The sequence below is a fragment of the Lytechinus variegatus genome, chromosome 4 (assembly GCF_018143015.1).
Source record: "Lytechinus variegatus isolate NC3 chromosome 4, Lvar_3.0, whole genome shotgun sequence".
Lineage (NCBI taxonomy): Eukaryota > Metazoa > Echinodermata > Echinoidea > Temnopleuroida > Toxopneustidae > Lytechinus > Lytechinus variegatus.
The window spans coordinates 30,131,067-30,148,362 of NC_054743.1; the positions used below are offsets into that span (position 1 = coordinate 30,131,067).

At 36.6% G+C, this 17,296-nt stretch overlaps 1 protein-coding gene across 2 annotated transcripts in view; it reads left to right on the plus strand.

Moving 5' to 3' along the window:
- LOC121413808 (xaa-Pro aminopeptidase 1-like) overlaps positions 1-17,296 on the plus strand; it is a 48,785-nt gene that overhangs the window by 16,150 nt on the left and 15,339 nt on the right. For both annotated transcript variants that reach the window (XM_041606771.1, XM_041606770.1), the window contains exons 3-11: positions 10,113-10,223; positions 11,106-11,169; positions 12,276-12,380; positions 12,887-13,006; positions 13,479-13,640; positions 14,498-14,593; positions 15,653-15,734; positions 16,044-16,126; positions 16,806-16,930. In XM_041606771.1, coding sequence (XP_041462705.1) covers positions 10,113-10,223; positions 11,106-11,169; positions 12,276-12,380; positions 12,887-13,006; positions 13,479-13,640; positions 14,498-14,593; positions 15,653-15,734; positions 16,044-16,126; positions 16,806-16,930 — 948 coding nt within the window. The remainder of the gene's footprint in view (positions 1-10,112; positions 10,224-11,105; positions 11,170-12,275; positions 12,381-12,886; positions 13,007-13,478; positions 13,641-14,497; positions 14,594-15,652; positions 15,735-16,043; positions 16,127-16,805; positions 16,931-17,296) is intronic.

Here is a 17,296-nt window from a genome sequence, read left to right on the forward strand (position 1 = left end):
CAAAAATCGTTACTGATCTTTCGAATTTGCTGCAATAACCATGAAAACCTCTTTTCTTGCAATTGGAAGACAGTCAATTCATGTTTTAGGTGGGAAAATAAGATTCCACATATTTTCGTTTCGTAGGCCCAAGCCATTCGTAGAATTCACGTCGACTTGGAATATTAATTATTACTCGCATCTCAAACAGGTGTCGAGAACGCCCCCCCCCAAAAAAAAAAAGGAAAAGGAATCATAAAATGAATATGACCGGAACAGCTTAGCGCTATCATGGCTATTAGGCATAGAAAGATAAAAGATTTACAAAGATTTATTAGAAACTGTTTTAAATAGTTTTTTCATATTTTTGACGGGCAACCATTTCCCCAGGATAACATATTGTCTCTTAATTTTCTTTATCTCCATGTTTTAAAGGAACGGGACCAAAAGGGATTGTGAAAAGAGGAAAAAGAAACTAAGAGGTCAAAGGGAGAGAAAAGGAAGGGGAAACAGAGAGAAATAAGAAAATAATATTTGGATGGAATAAGAGGAAGGGTGAAAAAATGGAGGAAATACAGTTGAAAGAGTGGAAAAAACTCGAAAATTTGAGAGGGGTTCTCCCGATTTCTGCCTCTGCATCGAAATCAATATTCATGAGAAAGCAGAGTTGTGTCCTCGCAGAAACCGTGATCAGGTGGGGGTGAAATTATTTTATGACTTGCGTCTTCGGAATGAGAGTACGCATGCGCGTGGACTGGATATTTACGAAATTGTGGTCGTCTATTTCGAAAATTGTATGCCATGAATGAATCAGCATCCTCAAACTTCCTGTACCCTTCTATCACTGGGGGATTTAGGGGGGGAGCCGCCCTTGCCCCCTTCCATTATGAGAGGCACAATTAGAATTTGTAATGCAAAATGCAGCCAAAACAGAAGAGTGCCCCCCCCCCTAAAAGCGGAACCTTTTTTCCCCCTGTCATGGATCCTCCCCTGACCTTTAGACATTATGTTGTATAGATCCGATTCTTGGTTGGATTTACATTTACAAAGGGCCCCCCCCCCTATTGGCAGAGCAAAAAAAAGGGAAAGAAAGAAAAAAGAGAGGAGAAAAAAAGAAGAGGAAAACATAAAAGGAGGAAGGCGAGTGAATAAGATGATGCGAAGACTTATTAAATAACTTTAATAATCATTACGCCACTGGGACAACCAATTCAAAGAAATAATTAAATATCAACCTTGGGCGGCCGATCGGGGAAAATATGGGTGAAAAAAATCACCCCCCCCCCTATTGGCGGAGGCTGGATCCGCCCCTGATTTAGATTTACATTTTATTCACCCTATCGATCCCCTCTCGGGGTATGAGAGTACAACATAAAAACAACATATAACAGACTAAAGTATAACTTCATTTAATTGGTTTAACGTATTAAACGTAATGTTCGGAAATGAAGATAAATACCAACTGTGGTAACGATCTGAAAATCAGAATCCAATGAACTTTACCAACGAAGTGTTTGTATAAATGAAAAATATTTGCCAAATAGCCCTGTGAAAGAAAGTCGTAAAAGTGCTGAGAAATGAGCGATATAAGCACAGAATTCCATCAAATGTCAGGTATTTTTCGAGGCAATGTTATAATACACTGTCCACGTATGCTTTTCTGTTTTAGTGATCATCAGAATTATCGATATTGAGCGGCGATTTCATTATTCTACAAAGATAAGTGTATATTAATGTACTAGGTCTAGATTTATGATGAATATTTCGTATCGAAATCGTCATGTAATCATATTTGAAATTGCGCCTGATACGTTGTGCTGTACATGGTCTATATCAGCCATTCTCAATTACTTTTTTTGAAGCGCCACATTTCTTGTTGAGAATCTGTAATGCTCCACTATCCATTACGCAAACCAGCAATGTATCAGCGGAGGGTTCCAGAGGCCCTTGTGGGGGTCGAGGGGGCAGAGCCCCCAGAAGTTTTGGAATATGAGGCCTTTTAAATTGCCCAGAGGGGCTCTACTATAATATCAACAGAAGAAATACAAATGCCAACAAACTACACAATATTAATATTAAAAGAAAAATTACCAGTGACTTTTTCACAACATACCAATGATAGTTCAGATGATTTGCACCAGATCTATTGGCTGAAGCAAGTGGCGTAATGAGTAAAAAAAAAATAAAACGAGGGGGCTAGATATGGCAGCTAAAGCAAACTTATCAATACAAAAATCTATAGCTATGTATCAGCGGAGGATTCCAGAGGCCCTTGATGGGAGTCGAAGGGGCAGAGCCCCCAGAAGTTTTGGAATATGAGGCCTTTTAAATTGCCCAGAGGAGCTCTACTTAATATCAACAGAAGAAATACAAATGCCAACAAACTACACAATATTAATATTAAAAGAAAAATTACCAGTGACTTTTTCACAACATACCAATGATACCACTAGTTCAGATGGTTTTGCACCAGATCTATTGGCTGAAGCAAGTGGCGTAATGAGTAAAAAAAAAAAAAAAAACGAGGGGGCTAGATATGGCAGCTAAAGCAAACTTTTCAATTCAAAAATCTATATTTTGACATTATATTAAGAAAATAGTGTTCCACTCTTTCCCTTTCCTTTTCTCCTTTTTTTCTTGGCCATGAAACACTTGGGGGCCCCCAATCCCCACCCCACCTGTACGCCAGTGACTGAAGCAGGGCTGGACTGAAGTTACGTTCCCCGATTTTGCAAGGGCTGATAATTAGGCATTACACTGTACTAACGCCCGAAACTGCCCCCTCTCTCTCTACAACTCAAGTGCGGTACCATACACTCAGTTCGTGTTAAGCAAGAGTGCATGCAGGCAATACATCTGAGCATACATGTATTTCACTTTTACAACTTCGGATTTTAATCGGCTCCGGAAACAAAGTAACCAAAACGTATATTCTGGAAATGCAAAATTTCTCGCCGTTGAAAGAGAAATCCTACAAACAGAGTTTTCAAATCACTTGTGTGGCACATAAAATTGATAAAGCATATAACAAATAAAAAGGAGAACACCATCGATCATCCATAATAGGGCTTATCAAATGCTAAATTTGACAAAATTTGAGGAAATCAATTAGCAATTAAGTGTCAAGTAAAGAGTTTTTGTTTTCTTTTTGTATTAAAATGATCACCAAATCTTTCCAGGTTACTGGTAGATCAATTTTCTCTCACCAATTTTTCCTCATTTTTACTTTGTTTTAATACCTGCTCCCAAGCGCCACTCCGCAAGGCTCGGTGCGCCACAAGTGGCGCGCGCGCCACCATTTGAGAATCCCTGGTCTATATCCTCCCATAGTTATCGATATCGTCATCACCACTGTTACTATCGCAATCATCTTCATTTCTCTATTATAAGTATTATCTTCGTTAACATTTCTATTATTTCATTATAATTTTATCATCATAAATCGATGGGGTGGGAAAAGGAGGAGGAGAAGAAGAATTACCAAGGAGAAGCAGACGTACATGTAGAATGGAGGAGCAGTAAAAAGGGATGAGATTAATAATGAGAGATGAGGAAGGATACGGAGAGGAAAAGGAAGATAGAGAAAAAAAAGGAGACGCAAGAAGAAAAAGAAGAAGGACGAAGGAAAAGCAGTAGGAGACGTATAAGAAGGGCAGGTGGGCAGTGATATTAGCATTAGGTCAGTGCTCTAAAATAGATGGAATGTGATTATTTATTATTAATATTAGTTAGTACACTTACTGGCCTAAAAGCAAAAGCAAATAGGGCCATGATATAAGCTTCTCCATCAAGAGAATTGAACATTATTGACCTTTCAGGATTGCTTGGCATTGATATTCATCGAACTGTTCTTAGTCATTGCCCTGGCCTATCATGAAAAAGCAAGATCAGTCACCCGTTTAGTAGAGAATCATTGACAATAGCATGCTCAGCGGGTTCGCCACAGAAAACAATGGGAGAGCTAGAAGCTCACAGTCTTGAATTCCCCATATCCGCTGCCGTGATTATTGTCGTAATTTCAATAGATAAACCTACTTCAAAAGACCGTTGGCCCGCCCGATGGGGAATCTTTTGTAATAATGTAGTGTATTAAAGTATGTGTATGCAGTAACTACCGCCCCGGAAATAGATAATGAATGAATGATGATGATAACAGTGATGATGATGGTGGTAATTAGAACTTTGATATTGTGCTCTCTCATTAATATTGATTTCGATAAGGAGATCGGGAAACGCACGCCATTAATAGTAATTTACATTATTTGTATACAACTTACAAGTGAAGCACAAAATATGTATCTAAACGCTACGGAACAAATAGAAAGAGAGAATGAATTTCACCAAAATTTAAAGTATTTGCACAATTCACAGTAGGCTGTAAACGATATGGGGCTTCGTATGCGGAGGGAAAGGCTATTTAATCCCCCCCCAAAAAAAGTTTTAACATTGACTTGAATTTCTCTCTTGAATCTGCTTGTTTAATACTTTCTGTTAGATTGTTCCAGAGTTGGATCTAGGGGGGGCATGGGGCCCGCCCCTCCCTCCTCCCTCTATTTGCGGAGCAAAAACAAAACGGGGAAAGAAAGACAAAAAGAGGAAAAGAGTGGAGAAAAAAACATAGAAGGAAAACGATTGAATAAATAAGATGAGGGGAAAACAATTAAAAAAAATTATGTCATGTCATTATATAAAAATTTCGCTCCTGCTTCACGCTCGCATTGCCTTTTAGGTGATTTACACATATGGAACTCAAAATATCAAATTTTGAAGTCAATATACATAACATATTTCAACTCGGAAATCGAACTTTCATTTTCAAAAAGTGTTCTGTAAAAAATTATTTTTTTTATTGTCTGAATATCAACATTTTCTGCTCCCGCTGCACGCTCACAAAATTTGATTTGTCAGGTACCTATTATTTTCCTGTATTCCATTTTAGTTATCAGAATATCCCTATTCATGTCAGATTGTAAAACATATTAGCTAGCGCTGCACGCCCGCATATTGATTGGTGAGTTATGAAAATTTCAATATTAATTATATTACAAACTAATTTAAAATCTCCATTTTATGACAGTTTATCAACAATTTTCGGCTGGCGATTTGTGCGCACATTGATTGTTAAAAATATATCAACTCAGGCATCTTATTCGTAATTACAAAAGTGCTTTAAATATATAATATTGACAGATTTCGCGCTCTGATTAGGCTTATTAGATTAATGAATTAATTTATTGATAAATTGTCCTCTTTTCAGAATGGAATATCAAAAAGTTTCATCTCGCGATTTGATAAGAAGAGAAATAGGAAGACAGTCATAATTATCACATGATGGAATATTGTTCTTAGAATATCCCGGCCCTATGTCAAAACTCAAAGTAATAATAATGAATCATATATGTTCCTTTTTAACTGTGATCCATATCCACTCACAATTCTACAAATCTCAAATTTTCCTCGCGCTCGCTTCGCTTGCTTAGTTATGTATTTACCTTTTTCATGATTACAAAGATTGCTTAGAACTTCTATTCTTCAGGTAGAAAAGTAAATATTTTCAGCTCACGCTTCGCGCTCGCATTATTTGATTGTTGAAATATGTAACGTTTTCATTTACAGATAATTAAAAGTACCCGTTAACAGATTCTTTTTTATCAGAACGATCAATGCGTACTAAATTCATTCATCTCGTTTAGGATCACAAGCATTGCCAGAATGCTATTTTAGGACAAAATACATGAAATAAAAAATTAAAAATTAGCGCGCGCTTCGTGCTCGCACTATTTAGATTAGGCTTGTGAGATTATTTTACATATATTTTTACATTTGATTTAAAAGAATAAAGCTTAAAAGTGACACTATTTGGTTTACATATTATGAAGCGCCTTCTCATATTCCAATTTTACCTTAAACGTAAGTATTTTATTTTCAAACGAAATCTATGAAAAGGGTGCAGTTAGGCTTTCATTTTGATTCCAAATAGTCTCATAATTGGGATTAGTTGCAAACACGGTTTTCGAATAGAAGGCACATCGGGGAACATCAAAGTATCAAGACAGTCACCCGCGCTGACAAAGTGATAATCTCCCCTTGACATACCCCTACCAATCAAGAGGTCATCTTTCTATTGAAATCCGCAACCCGTCAGACCACCTCTCTGTTCAAGAAGATACGTTAATCTCCCCAATCAAGAATGGGGTAATTTAAATCTACCTTGTCAATGGGGGTAAGCCGTTAAATACAGCTTGCAATGCGCTGGCCCATGTCATTTTCAACGTCCGGCTTTCGGGGAATTAAAATGAGCATCAAATGGGTAGTTTTCTTGTTCTCGTTTTGTCCCCATACTAGAACCCTGATTTTGTTTCTTTTCGTAATGTGCATTTTGATATGGTTTCCATTATATTTCTTAACATTTCGACATTTAATGTAGTTTTATGCTTGCCTTTATAAAGAGCAATATTACATAAAACCTATTTGGCGTTCGACTGATATTTTATCAACACATTTTTGATTAACCATGTAACTTCCCTCTTTATAGGTCTACTCTTAATGTGAACATTTGAGTTATATTTATTGCCTACCAACTCTCTGTTTACCAGGCTAAAGTGAAGGTCCTCATTTGTGTATGAACGACATGTTCTCATTAAAATACATGTTGTGAGTTTCAAATAAAGAGGACACACTTGTGTAAAAAATGGCATATTTACATTAAAAAAATTGATAAAGGCTCTCAAAGGGGGGGGGGGAGGGGCACACGGACCAGATGATCCCCCCGGGATTCACTACATAACTGTACCCTCTGATGTGCAGAATATAGACCCCCGTATAGACCCACTGACTTCTTTTAGTAGAGGTCACAAAATAGACAATACTTTTGAGAGCCCAACTATTGTTCAAAATAAATACGGCGCTGATTGGATTGTATTGTGTTACTCCGGCAGGATCCGCACCAGCATGCACTCCATTCTTGTTGATCTGGTATGCTAAATACCTCGGTCACATTTGTTCTAAGGCGAGTCGAAAACAGTCATTTTAACAGTTTTTGGACCTGCTAAATATAGGTTTTAATAAAATGAATAAAACGGCTGTTTTCGACTCGCTGTATGGCCGCCGTAGAGCAAATGTGACCGAGGTATTACCATTTTCTGTATGTTAATTTATTTTTTGGTGCATATTTAAATATGCAAGCTATACAGAATGCAGCTATACGATTAACAGGTGAAGTACAAAGTTGGAAGGGAAACTAGGCCAAAGAGGCTTTCGTATTACTAACTTTACGTCGGTAAATTATGTTTACCTTAGACACTGGGAATCTAATTTGCAATAATTTAACATACACACATTGCAGATTAATTTAAATATTTGATAGGAAGAAGAAATCAACGGCAATATACACGTATTGTTCAAGTCAAACGTGAAGGTTAAAAAAGAATAGGTATAGAAAAGTTTTAGAAAAATTCAAAGGAAGAAATAAAGTTGGATGAAAAAAGGAACCATCAGAATTAAGTTGACAAAACTGAATATTATAAGTAGAACAGGAAAATTGAAAGAAATTTGAAAATCCCCTCCCCCCAGCGGACTGGTTTGAAGGGGTGGGTCACCATGCATAAAATCATGGTACTTGTTGAGGCCTCAGCCCCAGGCCCAGACCCCCCTTCGGTTATGTGGCTCCAGGATGGTCAAGCAACACTAGGTCACAGAGCACTCTAGATCACAGGGGAAATTTATATAAGAGAATAAAGACGGATCCCAGGTAAAAAGATTTTATAGATTTTCCTGTCCAATATCATGTCGGAGTCACTTAAATGTGTTAACTTGCATTTTCATTCACGCAATATTTTTCATCGGTCATTAAAGTGAAGAATGTGATTAATAGAAGACGCTATAATTCCTTTATAAACACTCGACTATTCATGGTCAAGACTACCTCAACTTTGATAACTTCAATATTCATTTTTAAGTGTTTTTGATTTCGTTCGAAGGTAAAGATGTTTGTAATGGTCTTAAAAAGTAACGAAAGTACTTCTTGTTCTGAATTTCGGGCAATGAAATTCAAGAATTGTGCATTTAAGCTACAATGACCGATATGACAGCTTGAGCATCCAATTTATTTTTTAAAGTTCAAATAAATTATATTTTATTCGTTTGTTTTGCACGGCATCTGTATTATGTGTGAATATATAAGTTTCTAGAATTCAAATGTTTAAACAAATGCAGTGGCGTACCTAGGATTTTCCACAAGGGGGGGGGGGCAAAATCGCCCCAAAAGAGTCCTCAAAAAATGACATTTCACAGCAAAAACAAATTGACAAGAGGGCTAAATTAAACATAGACCTATGTTAAGCTCAAATTTGAATTTCAACGCTGCCCTTAGTTTTCAGCCTTTTTTCCACAAAAAAACGTTTGCATTTTATGTTTTTAGTGTTTTTTTTTTCACAGTAGCGTTTCAGTGTATTGCTTTAAACGCCATCATTTTTGGACCCAGGTATGATTTATATTGCATCTTTTGCGTGGGGTTTTGCATTTCGTTTACAAAGATGTTAAGGTCAATTCCATATCTTTCCTTTTCACCCGACAATGCTGACTGTGCGGGCTCAGTGTGATGAAAAAAAAAATCTTACCCTCGCCTGAACACTTACTTTCAGAAATTCAATTTCTTAACGGTATGTTCTTCAAAATAAAACAACACGCTCGTGCTAAAGGGCTAAAGCTTAATTGTTCTATTAAAGAAATGAAATCTAAATCTTATTGAATTTTGTCATATACTGAAACCCGAAACGAAAAATTATCAAAAAAATGTGAAAGCGTAACTTTTGAAGATATATACCCCACTGAACTACGCACACCGATACAAGGACACAACGATATCCAGATCAGTGACTAGAGATCGCTCGTTTAATAGTTTGCCTAAGACGTCGATATCGTGGACATAGAGGGCGCTCATGCAGAAACATCTTATCGAAGAGCCAACCGGGGGTGTCAAAAGAAAAGATAAAAGCGCACGCTTCCGTTTTCGCTGCAAAAGGGAACGCTGTCGTCTTAAATGGCAAGAGCACTGACCCGTAGGAAAGAAAAATGGACAATGGCACGCTGAGCGGGTTCGCCGCAGAATATAAAGGTAAAAACGCACGCACACCTTTGACAAGCCGCCTAAAGCTCGCTGAAATCTGTTTGCGTAGAAATGCTCGTTTTAATGCTGTGTCAAGTCGAAAGGACGAAATCAAACTGACACTACGAAAGATTTATCATACATTTTCCTTGCACTTTTAGGCAATTGGAATAAAACGGATACATTCAAACATTTTGTGACAATTTTGCCACCCAAATTGAAATTTCAACACTCAATAAGCACAACCTTTACCCTATTTGTGCCAGCTGGATCTGAGGACATAACTGAATCTGAACAAAAGTTTATATCAGACATCTCCAGCATTTTTTCACTACGTTTTTGTCATTGAAAGTTGGTTTACATTTCATTTTTCATTTAATACTTGTTTCTCCACACTTTTCCCAAGCTTAGCAATGATTAACAAAATGAAAATCAAGCTTAAGCCATTCCATGTAAATCACAGCTCAGTGTAAAGCAAATATCGTCACGATGGCCTCGGTGTATGGGGGAGCGGGGTGGGGCAAAATGCACTCTTCGAAGTGTTTTGGGCAAGGAAACAAGTCAAACAATGTAGAAAATATCTTCAAATCAATTTTACTAGCTCAATTCCATGTGTTCTTCATGATTGAGGGCTACTTTTATTCGCATAACTATTTCAAATTTCTGCGCAAATCATTTTTCACTAACTTTTCAAAAGTGAGTGGTGCTCACTCAAGCGGAAATATTTTTCGACGGTTTTATCGTCATTTGCTTTAATGGACCTGTACCAATGTTAAAATGTGGAACAATCTTCAGGGTATTACAAATGTATAATTTCACAGGATTTTTTCAAAGTGTAAACTTTTTTTTGATACGCACTGTATAGCAACTACAAAATTTTACCGCACTGCCACTGTAACAGATCCCGAAGACTAGAGACTGCAGAAAGGTGTTAACCATCCAAATTATTTTTAATTTGTGTATATTGGAATGATTTAATAGCGTTTTATTACTATTTATTACTATCCACCCACTATTTTTTTACTAGTATCATCCAGATACTGCTGTCAACACGACAGAACAATTGGCCAAGATCAGAGAATACATGGTTACCTATAACTATGATGCCTACATAGTACCAAGTGAAGATGCCCATGGCGTGAGTAAATTTAATCAAATATAAAATTTTACCATGTTTACCAGCATTATTGAAATTATATAAAGGTTCTTTAAGTCGTTAATGGAAAATAATTTCGTACATGGAAATGGTGTAAGTGAATGAACTTTAGTTAAAAGAACAAATGTGTAAATCTTACAGTGTTATTTCTTTTTTTTCGTATTCAAATTCTAAGCAAATATTTATACAAGTATTTATCTCTTCTGTTTCAGAAATTTTAATTTCAGAATATACATTATTTTGCTTTCTTTGAAATTATTCTTTGAAAAAGGCGCAGAGATCCCGAAAACCAATTCATTTTCCTGGAAATACAATACCCCTTAGACAATTATCTAATATCTAATATATCATATTCGAGGATAGTATAAATTGGAGCAAATGTTCGATTTTTTTTCGCGGTGAGAAAATTGTATTGTCACAACAACTGTTTTAAAGTATCAATAGGTTTTAATTGAATCCTTTAGTTGGACTCAGGTATAAAACTCAATATAAAGCTGCCTATCCTAACGAATCCTAAGTTAACGTTCATGTGGGCCTATCAATAATACAGGGGACCGTTTCATGAAGCTGTTCGTAAGTTAAGAGCGACTTTACGAACGACTGGTGAATCTTTCTTACGCGCTTAACCATCGCCAATGAATATTTACCACAAGAAACGATCACCAGTCGTTCTGAAAGTCGCTCTATAAATACGGACACCTTTTATTTATAAAACACCAACCAGGCCAACTTTGCTTTATCATTGTTGAAGATGTTTCTGTGTATTCCGTACTTTTAATTTGGAAATAAAAAATATTATATTTCTATACCATGTATACTGTGTACCATAGCATAATAAAATCACATCATTGTCAATAATTCCAGAGCGAGTACATCGCTGCTCCTGATGAAAGGCGTCCATACATAAGCGGCTTCTCGGGATCTGCCGGTAAATATTCTTATGCTTTCCGTTTCTTTCTTTCCCATGAATGTAATTAAAGTATATAATAACCTTATAAAGACAGTGGATTCAATAACTCATTCTCAATACGCAGTAAAACACTCAACCCAATACGCGATCTATGGTTACTTAAAAACAATTCTGTTTCATTAAATACTCCACTTTAATGAAGCATTTAGCTTGTGTAAAAATAATCACACCCTAATCTTGAGGGATACCTGGGCCCCGTCTTACAAAGAGTTACGATTGATCCAATCAATCGTAACTATGAACGGCAAGCAACGTCAACATCTATTATGCATGTTTGTTCAAAATATTTTCTAACTATGATGTATATTAATACATTCATTGTTTTCTTGGAAATGTATGTGATACATCAAATTCAATATCATACAGATACACAATCCATAATTTAAATAAGCTCGATGTGCCTCGATTCATCAAGATATACAATAAACTTATTTTGTTGCATGTGCATAGTTCGTTCTATCTCATGCTGATACTTTAATTTCTTTTTAATTTTTTTTGTACACTGATGGATTTCCATAGAGTTACGATTGATCGGAACAATCATAACTCTTTGTAAGGCGGGTCCCAGGTTTTAGATAGGCACCACCACCTTTTATATATATATCATGAGTGAACGTAGACGTTTCAATTGTAATTGAATTTAATAGTGTATATACACTCTAAAAAATGAAGTGCTAATTCAGCTCTTAAAGAGCGTGTATAGTGACTGCACTTCGGAGTGCTGATTTTTCTCGTTCAAATTTGAACTAGACAAAACAGCACTCCGAAGTGCAGTCACTATACACGCTCTTTAAGAGCTGAATTAGCACTTCATTTTTAGAGTGTAATATATATTATGTAAATAGGCATAGAGTTTTTGTATGGCTGCAGTTCTAACTTGTTATAAAAACATAGAAAATATTAATCACGAATTTAGCTTTATCCGAGATAAAGCCATAATATCAAAAAAATGCTTGATCAACATCATCAAGGGAGGTATTTTCTGTTTTAAGTCACCAATTTTCGTACGCCATTTCTTGTTCTGGTTTGGCTTATATCAGAATGATATTTTCCTCTTCTCATAGGCCTGGCTGTGATTACGACCGACCATGCTGCCGTTTGGACTGATGGGCGTTATTTCATTCAGGGAGAAAGGGAATTGTGGTGCGATTGGATTCTTATGAAGAGCGGTAAGGCAAACCTCGTAATCCTCATCAGCCATAATTTAGATAGGAATATGCATTTCATGGACTCTCCACTCTCCGATAGGATAAACGTTTTCTTTACTTTTAAGCTATGAAAATATAACGAACTCTAACTTGCAAATTTTCTTACTCTTCCTTCCTCTCCATAATTTCTAATTGATATTCCAAAAAAAATATCGGATTCTTCTCAATAAGTATAAAGTTAGTCAACAAAATTGTTGATACTCTTTCGTCCTGCCAGTCTACATGTATGTCATATAGACTCGACGACACCCCATCCAATTACACATTGCGCATAAACACTGAATGCACACCCCTTTGTAGACACGCACAATATTTGCATGATTTTTCACTCTTACCCACACCCATCATTATCTCAATACCCTGTCTATAATTCCCACTTTAATCGTGTCTTTGTCCCTCTGCCTCTTTCTTTCATTCAATCTTTATCTCTCTCTTCCCTTACTCCCCTATCCCCTTCTCATTACCAGGTCAGCCAGGAGTCCCCAGCACAGCCGAATGGCTGGCAAGCACCAGCACAGATCCTACCATGGGAGCTAACTTGCCGGAAGGAGCCATGATTGGCTACGACCCCAGACTTATGTCAATAAGTAAGTTACTGAAATTATGAGATCTTAGAATGAAATATAAAAAAAAACAATAAATGAATAAACCTTTATCAGGTAAATGTTTGTCTTTCACGTAATAACCGAATTGATTGAATGATGAATATGAACGTAAGAATTGATGTCGTGACAGATAAAAAGATAACCAAAGATATAAATAAAGTATTGCTTTTGTGAACTGTGGTTGATCAAGCAATTGACAGTTCTTGGGATAACAATTTTCTCTGGAAATAAAGTAGCCTTTGTGTGACAAATGCCCCTCAAAGACAAGATATCTCCAGTCCAGACATAACACCGACATACGACATAAGACTGAGTGTCGTAGATCGTTGCCACAGAGAAATCATCATGTTTAAGGGTTGCCAGAGATCGCGAAAACAAAAAGCTCCCTCTTAAAATAAGGTCAAGAAAAGACAGTTACGACGACTTTCCCCTTCTCCAACTTTCCTCAAACCAGGCACAGTCCAGAGCTACTTGAGTACACTTGAAAGTTCTGGTCGTAACCTGACAATGGTTGGCAACGTAGAGCAGAACCTTGTGGACCTAACATGGAACGACCTCGATGAACAGCCTGGATATCCTGACAAGCCTTTGATATTCCTCGGCATACAGTATACTGGTAATTATCAGCGCTGATGGCACATCGGCGGGCATGGTGGGTCAGTGGTCGAGCACCCGCCTAATGAACTGGAGGTCATGGGTTCGATCCTCGGCCGAGTCGTACTAAAGACCTATAAAAATGGGACATTCTGCCTTCTTGCTAGACGCTCAGCATTTACATTGAAGAAGCGTAATAATAACATATTATGTTATGCAGGGCCCGCTGGTAAAGCAGTTTCTTAACTGAAGTGGCTACCCTGAGTATCAGTGAATCAGTTACCTATTGGTCTGAATATGGACCCTACTACTATTTCTTCGAAGCGTACGTCGGACGTCCATTCATAGAAGGGTACATTGTCTGACCCAGGAATGTTGTAATATAAATGATCCTGTGGTTCTAATCTATATTTTTTGAAGGAAGACTGTGGGTTCGAATGGCAGATATAGCGTGTTTTCCTTCAGTAAGAAAGTTAACCATATCGTGCTGCCCTTATATTTAATCTATATTGAACTGGGCGTTGAAAACGACATCTCAGCTAGAGAGCTTATTAAAGTCAGCCGTAATAATAATAGAAATGTTTCTCGGAAAAGATTTTTTTTACAATAAGATGGCAATAAAATTCATTTGATTATAGTTGTTGGTATTTATATGATTGATATCATTATTATCATTGTTTTTTTTATCATCATTGGCATTATCATTATATTGTTATTGTTTTTATTGCTATTATTCGTGTTATTAATATCATTATTTCTAGCATCATTAGTAGTGGTATTAGCACCAGCAGCAGTAGTAGTAGTAGTATAGCAGTATAAGTAGTATAACCATTCATAATTCTTAATGTTCAAGTCTTAACTTAACTCTCTGTTTTGCAGGTGAATCGTGGGAGGATAAAATAACTGAGGTTAGAAAACAGATGGAGGCTGCTGAAGCAACCAAACTCATCCTCCCAAAACTTGATGAAGTCGCTTGTAAGTATGATGGGCAGCGGGCGTAGTGGTAGAGCCCCCGCCTCATGAACGGGAGGTCTTTTGCCTTCTCGTCGGACGCTCGACTCTTGAAAATAGAGAGGGGTATAACATAAACGTTGTGAGACACGTTTTTTCACATCGGTATTTGAGTAATTGCATATGTCATTTACTTTAAGGAGAAATATGTAATAGTTCGAGAAGTGTATGTACTACAGTCACAAAATGAGTACACAATAGAACTCATAAAGCAACTGTTAGTAGTACATTCTTGCACAAACAATGCTTTATCTTTTTATTTTTATTTTTAAGAGCAATCTTACAATTTCACTTAACTACATTTAAACAGCATTAAACTTTATTTCAGAATACAATATAGTAAAGATTGGACGGAGAAATATTGGCTTTAGCATAACATTAATTTTCATATTGTCGCTATCAAAAATAAAATGTAGACAAAATGGTCACGTTTGATAATTGAGGGATTCATTTCCCTGACAGTACATGCTTGTCATCAGACCTATTTCATCGATACCTAACCAAAATTTACAGGGATTCCCATAATCAAAAAGATGCTAAAAATTCATGGCCATTTAATGCCATGTCCGTTATGGTCACAACAGTGCATTTCCTTTACAACTTCGGGAAATAGAAGATGGATATTGCCCTTTCACAGAGATTTCAGAGTCGAATGGCACTCTGATAATAAAAGTAGTTTAATAGCCGTAATAAGGATAGTTAGCATGGACTGGTGACGAGTTCAACTGATTTGGTGTCTCGGCGGCAGATTATCCACCTTAAATGAACGACATGTCATAGATTTGATTCCTAGTTATGTCTCGATACCTCAAATACCCAAATATCTTGGTGATCTACATTAGATTGTAAACTAGTAATAACAACCACTCAAGCCAATGCCTGGCGCGGGAGTTGTTTCAAACCAATTGTTACCCTCGGTATACATTATCATGTTCTCAATTTACGTTTCTTCATTAATCGCACCAGGTCTTTTCACCGTTTGAAATTTTGATTACGAATGCTTCTTTCTATTATTTTTCTTAGGGTTATTCAACATGCGTGGAGAAGATATTCCTTACAATCCAATGTTCATCGCATATGCTGTTGTTGGATTGGAAGACGTTACGTAAGTAACATTTGAAGAAAAAAATATCAACAAGCATGACAAGTCACACGTCCCATGAACGTTACTTGTCGATCATTATCATATTTCTTCGCTTTTACCAATCTGTCACCAGTCCAATCGCTTACTTTTAAAAGGTATTTTTTCCTCAATTCTTCGCCAGTATTGTCATCATTTTTTCTGCTATTTTTACAACTGTTTCTTCGGGATGAACTTCCTCTCTAATACTGAGTGTTGTATATGAGAATAGTTCATATATGCGTTTTTTCTGCTTTCACTCTGTTCATTTTTTTCATAATTGTTTTGCTCCAGGCTATACGCTTATGACAAAGTTGGAAGGATTGATGCATCAGCCGACATAAAGACACACTTAAAAATCGACACGTGTGAAAGCGGTTAGTTTTCAGAGCTTCTTTTACTACTTAGGCCTACTTACCTATTTACTTTCTTTATACTTTCCTCATTAAACTCACGGTCACGTACTTATTTCATTGTATACAATCGTTCTGCATGATGCTTCTTATTATTCTTCTTCTTCCAACTCAAGCATGACAATAGAAGGATCACCCGTTCACAAAGATTATTTCCCATTGAAAGATTATGCAAATTATTTCCCATTGAAACAATAATTACACGAATGTTTTGGAAAGGCAAACTGCTCATAGAAAATCCGTTCTTGTCTCCTTTGGGAGGTCTTGATGGTTCCAAGGAAATCCCTCAATCAGTAGCGGATCCAGAAGAAGAGGGCACATCCGACCCGTACCCCCACCCCCTGAGAGTCCTAGTCAATATTATTTATGCAAATATGTCGTTCATACACAAGTGTGCCTGCCCCCTTGAGAGTCGCACCAAATACTTTTCGTTCATTCACAATAATTGAGGGCTTTTTTTGCTTGTCAAATTTTTTCGCGGAACAAAACTACTTTCATTTTGTTGTGAAACTTATTTTTGCTTGTCAAATTTTCCAAGGGAAATGTGCCCCCCCCCCTCTTTCTGGAAAATCCTGGATCCGCCCCTGCCTCAATTATAAAAAAGGTAACATAAAATACTTAAAATTTTGTTTTCGTTACACAGTTTGCATTACAGTGAAGGACTACGATCAATTTGCAACAGAGCTGCCGTCATTAAACGATGATGCCAATGCAAAGATCTGGTTTAGCGATGTTTCAAATTATTTCATTTACACATCAATTTCACAGGTAAGATGGCAAACGATTACGGTTTTTGAAACTTTAAGGAATTCAATGAATCATAATTCTATATACTGTAGGTCTACTTACACATTATTTGTTTTTGTTGTGTAATCATGTTTAGTAATTAGGCCTTTCAGTCTTGATGGTTTGTATTTGTTTGTGCATATTAATAGGCCTACATGAATAGATGATTATATTCAAATTCAAATTTTATTTGAATAATAAATTTGAGAAATAAGGATGATTATGAAGATGAAAATTATGTTTATTTTATTGATAAATCTATTTCTTAGGTCTTCTTTATACAGGGTAGTCCTTTCTATATCGAGTATTGTTCTGTCTAGGGGCCCTGTCTATACAGATAAAAACATT